The sequence below is a fragment of the Saccostrea cucullata genome, unplaced genomic scaffold, assembly GCF_032062105.1.
Source record: "Saccostrea cucullata isolate Sc308-1 unplaced genomic scaffold, CSIRO_AGI_Scuc_v1 ctg1403, whole genome shotgun sequence".
NCBI lineage: Eukaryota > Metazoa > Mollusca > Bivalvia > Ostreida > Ostreidae > Saccostrea > Saccostrea cuccullata.
Window position 1 is genome coordinate 1 of NW_026923837.1, and position 5,000 is coordinate 5,000.

General features: G+C 31.2%; 1 protein-coding gene across 1 annotated transcript; it reads right to left on the reverse strand.

The window, feature by feature from the left end:
- Positions 1 to 93: 93 nt before the first annotated feature.
- Positions 94 to 2,579, reverse strand: LOC134265033 (uncharacterized; the record flags this gene model as incomplete). The annotated part of the gene is made up of 3 exons (XM_062747282.1): positions 2,061 to 2,579; positions 680 to 757; positions 94 to 153 (listed from the first exon to the last, which is right to left on the reverse strand). Coding segments are annotated over exons 1-3 (574 nt in total), but the record flags the coding sequence as incomplete, so codon positions are not given.
- Between the last annotated feature and the right edge of the window lie 2,421 nt (positions 2,580 to 5,000).

Consider the following 5,000-nt stretch of genomic DNA (forward strand, 5'->3'; position numbering starts at 1 on the left):
CCTCCAACAACCCCCCTCCTCCTCCCCCTCCAAAAGAAAGTTTGGGGTTACAATTGAACCATTATGTATGTACCAGCTTATATTCCTTCTTACCTTCACAAATTTCTTCAGCAAAATTTTTCTTTATTAATTTCTTTACTTGAAAGAAGGATTCTGAAATATGAATCAGTGAGAGTTAGAACATGTGTATCTTTAATAGTGTAGTCTACTAGTGTGCCAAGTTATATGGAAATCAGACCAAAACTATGAGTTCTGATCATCAGTCATATATCAATGGTCAATATCTAGTATATACTTTATGTGTGCTTAAAAAAAATGGGATTCATATTTTATTGATTTTGGCATGGACAACAATTTGCTAATTCATGAATAACATTAAAAAATTGTTTATACACAAAATATAAAGCACAGACATGTGCGGCGCTTATTTGTGTTTGCTCTTATTATACTCACTACCCAGGGATTGCGCTAAATTTTTAATATATGCCAAGTTAAGTACCCATAATGTAACTCTAAAATACTTTACTTCAATTTTCGTTTAAATTTCCATACCACATAATTATTGTACTTTCATATCCATCTTATTAATCAATGAAATCAATGTCCAGAAAATATGTAGCTCTGAGCTTTCAAACTGTCCATTTTATTTTTCATACACTGCTTGCATTTTCAATCATACCTATTTCATCTTTGAAATCAACTTTAAACTCTTCAGATATGTTGCTCCTGAAAAACTGCTGACAGTGCTTGCAAATACCTGTAAAGTTTACATATATGTTTAATATTAAAGTAAATATGTATGTTTATTCAGAAGAAATGTTCAAGTGCTTATACATGTAGCAACAGCAACACAAAGTGTATTGTTCACTAACTGCCTTATCCGAGTCTTCAAACATAAAATTTTAGCGTAACATAATTATTCCATATGTGTGCAAACCCACAGGCAAGTTTTACTGTTTAGCCTAGAGTTTGAATCAGAAGCAAAAAACATATTTTGGACTAAATAGTTTGGTAGTAAGTGCTCTCGGTACAATTCGGCCCATTCCCACCTTTTTTCCCAAATTTAAGGGTAAAAATTCCCAATTTATGATTGCTTTAAATTCATTACTGTAACCATATACAGTCGTAAAAGCACTGTTAAGTAGCAAAAACGTTCGTGTTATGAACTGGTAGTTTGTTTATATGCTGGAACCGAATAAAAACGATTTTGAAGGATTCACAACATGTCACAGAATGTGAAGATTTGCACTGAAAATAACTTGCAAATTAAAAAATCATAACAAACCTTTTTGAGATTGGTTAGGCCTTGTATTTTATTCCTATTTTGCTATTATTCCCTAACAATTAAAAATAAATAGGTAAAAATAATCCATATCTTATCCATTTTGCAGCGCTACCTGTCTTATAATTTATCCAAAAACGATCGGTTTTTTTTAACGTTTCTCCTTTCTTTATGGTAAATACAATCAGATACAATGTAATTCCATTTAATTTAACTTATTTACGATCTCTAAAACAACTTGAGTAAGAAAGTTATGTAATTTTCCAAAAAATATATCCCCAGTGTATTTAATGATTTAATTTTAAATTTATAAAGATGATTTTTTTTTAATTAAACAACTGATTTACTCTGTATCTGTTCAGATTTCATCTGTAATAAAACGGCCTAAATGTTTCCAAGAGGTTAATTATTATTATTTTTTTAAATAGATTATTTAAATCTTGTATGAATCACTATAAGGAGAACAAATGCTAGGAAAAGTTCAAAATTACAATTTGATAGTAATAATAAATCTGCTGATATTTACTACAGTGGTCAAAAAGTTAGATCCCTGTGGTAGTTGAAAAAATATTTCTTCTAAGAGCAAGGCAATGCAAAATGATGTCAGTTTAAATTATGACTGGTAAAAATTTCCCAATTTTTATAAAAACGTCGCTTTTTTCCCAATTTCAATGGCCCCGGCCCCAGTACCAAAAATGGGTGTGAGAGCCGTGTAAGTTATTAGTAAAAATGAACAGAGCAAAAACATAAAATGCTAAATCGGATAAAATTTACCTACCAGTTCCAACTTGTAACGTAGATCTTGTTTTCAGCCAATACTCTTTGCAGAGTGAGGGGTTTGCGCCCCTGTCACCCCTCGACTTCTGTCCGTTATGTTCTGGATATGAACACCGGGTTTTGCTCCTTCTCCACCTTATGCCAAAGTATTCTCTATGTTTTTGACAAATTTTCAAATCTAACGACCGTGGATCTATTGTAAATATGCCACATCTGTATAGAATAAGAAGGGCCTCCGGACAGTCATAGAACTGTGCGTTCTTCCCAGGTATTCTTTCCGACGCTTGCAATCCAGCAAGATGATAAGAAGTATTTTTATCACACTCATGCAAACTTAAAAGGTTACTTTCTTCCAATTCTTTGCTTGTACTGCACGAAACGTTGCAGAAATTTGAAAAGTAGCACTGAGAATTGTTGACCTGACTGGAGGCCGCCATTAGCAAATGTCATTTCTACCAAAAATTTGAAGAGTTCCACCAAGGGGAGAAAACTTCTACATTGACCAGCATAAATTGGAAATCGCATGTATAAAATAAGCTTTACAGAAAATGATAAGGCTTAAGCTGTGGGTAAAATCACAAAATTTTGCCTAGAATACAAGGTAAAATTCATACCTTATAAGATTTACATTTCATACAAAATTTAAGAAAAAATATTAATGTTTAAGGATTGCCAATTTTGCTGAAATTGGCCGTATTTTTTGTGTTCATAGCAAAGTTCATGGTATTGGGCCAAGGACAATTTTTTTATATTTTGTACTTCAGTAAATGTACTTTTTAAAATATGTGAAATTAATAACATAAAGAGTCCCTCAAATTGAATATTTCATATTGAATTTATACATATTTCAGAAAAATCAATATTCGCATCAAGACATGCTTTTCATTTTTTTTGTTAAAAATAATGTGATGGGGTCTAAGACAAAAAATCAATTTTATTTTAGACAAAATTAAATGTTCTTTGAAATAATAATATAATTTTCAATTATAATATCTAATTTGATAGTTTTACATCTGGTTGAAAAATATATGTTTTTGCACATTTTAAAGATCTCTCCAGAGATTTGTGCAACCATTTATAAGTAATCAAGCTGTTGAAAAAAATAAAAGATCATTTCAGAAAAAAGTATTATATTTTCAAATATCAAGTATCATATATTTAAAAAATGTATGCAAGAAAGTTTTTTGAAACATTGAGTTTCGGACAATTTTTTGAAAATTGCATGGTTTTCTCAGAGACAGGCTGTTAACATACTTAATATCCATGTTAACATAATTCATCGTGCATGTAGGGGGCAGATATAAGGAACTATTATGGTGGAATATTTCTGCCCCGTACATGCAAGATGTACATGTATTGTTAACACTCAACATTGTTACCACAGGCACTTGTTTCGGAAATAATTTTTTAACCCATGGTATAATAATAACACAATACTATGGCTTAAAAATTATTTCCGAAACAAGTGCCTGTGACTGTTACGTAGGCATTTATGTTAACATGCAAGTAAATTATATTGACATGTAAGTTACCAATCTTATAACATGTATAAGAAAATATAATTTAAATATGCCATATTGGGTTAATTTACTTACACTGTACTAACATTCTTATCTGACATCGTAATGTAGATGCAAGATGCTGACATAAATTTATAAGTCGCATTGTGGCAACGGGCTTTGAAAAGATTACGTACTTTGAAAAAAAAATCAAAATGCTACTGAATTTGGAATTATTAAATGTATACATGTATACTGAAGGAAATAAAATACATGTATGTCAATATGCATATAAAGATTTGATTGCTTATTCTTTATTATGTGTATATTTATCACACTGTAATGATGATTTTATAACCTCATAAATTTTTCATTTCACATGCTGAATACTGGCATTTAGTAAAAAAAAAAAGTATTTTACATCAACCTGAATGAAGCCGGAGACATAACCACTACACCACGGAGTCGCTTTACATGGTGCGAAGTATATGCAGAACTGAAGTCACATACATGTATATATTCATGTTTTCATGTTCGGTATTTTCAAAATTTTACACAATCCATGGTGTTTGATTTAATTTAAACAAAAATGTAATAAGCATGGACTGTTTTTAGAATTTGGCTAAAAATGGTAATACTATAAATACTAATAAAACACAGCATTCATTTGATTTGTTATCTCAAAATCTTTCAAAAACTTATGTATAAATTTGATTGAACTTTGACCACTCAAAATCCGTCCTTTAGGCCACAGAGTTGTTATGTAAAATTTCATTGCAATAGCTCAAATGTTTCTAGAGATATCGTGTGGAAACGAAAGTGTTTTAACAGACAGAATTTGCTTATTTATGACCTTGACCTTTGACCTTTTGACCTCAAAATCAATAGGGGTCTTCTTTAGTCCATAGGGAGTTGCTGTGCTAAATTTCATTGCATGTGGAAACGAAAGCGTTGGCAAATAAAACGGGGTGGGGAGGAAAGTAAATAAATATATATAACATTTAAACCCAAAAGGGGTAAGCCGCATTTAATTATATCTTTGCAAAAAAAAGATTTCATATAGCCAGTTCTCCAAGACCTGGACTTATAGGAGAAAATAATTTCAATAGGAAATGAAAGCACCAAGTCTCTTTTTCAGTTTAATGCTTCAAATTGAACATCAAGTGTTATTCAATCGGTATATCTACAGGGCCATTTTATGCCTAAATATTTACATTTCCAATGTCTTTGTCCGAGATAAAATTACCAATTGTAAATGTAATTGATTTCCTCATGAATGTTTTGGCGCGGTTCCAAAAAAAAAAAAAAACCACGTGCAGGGCGGGACAACACCTAGAGAGAAGCAGGCTTGGAGCCCGTGGATTGGCGGAATCAAAGCATGTAAATATAGAATAACCAGATTTTTCAACTCATCAATGGATTGGCTTGTGTGATAATTTTAT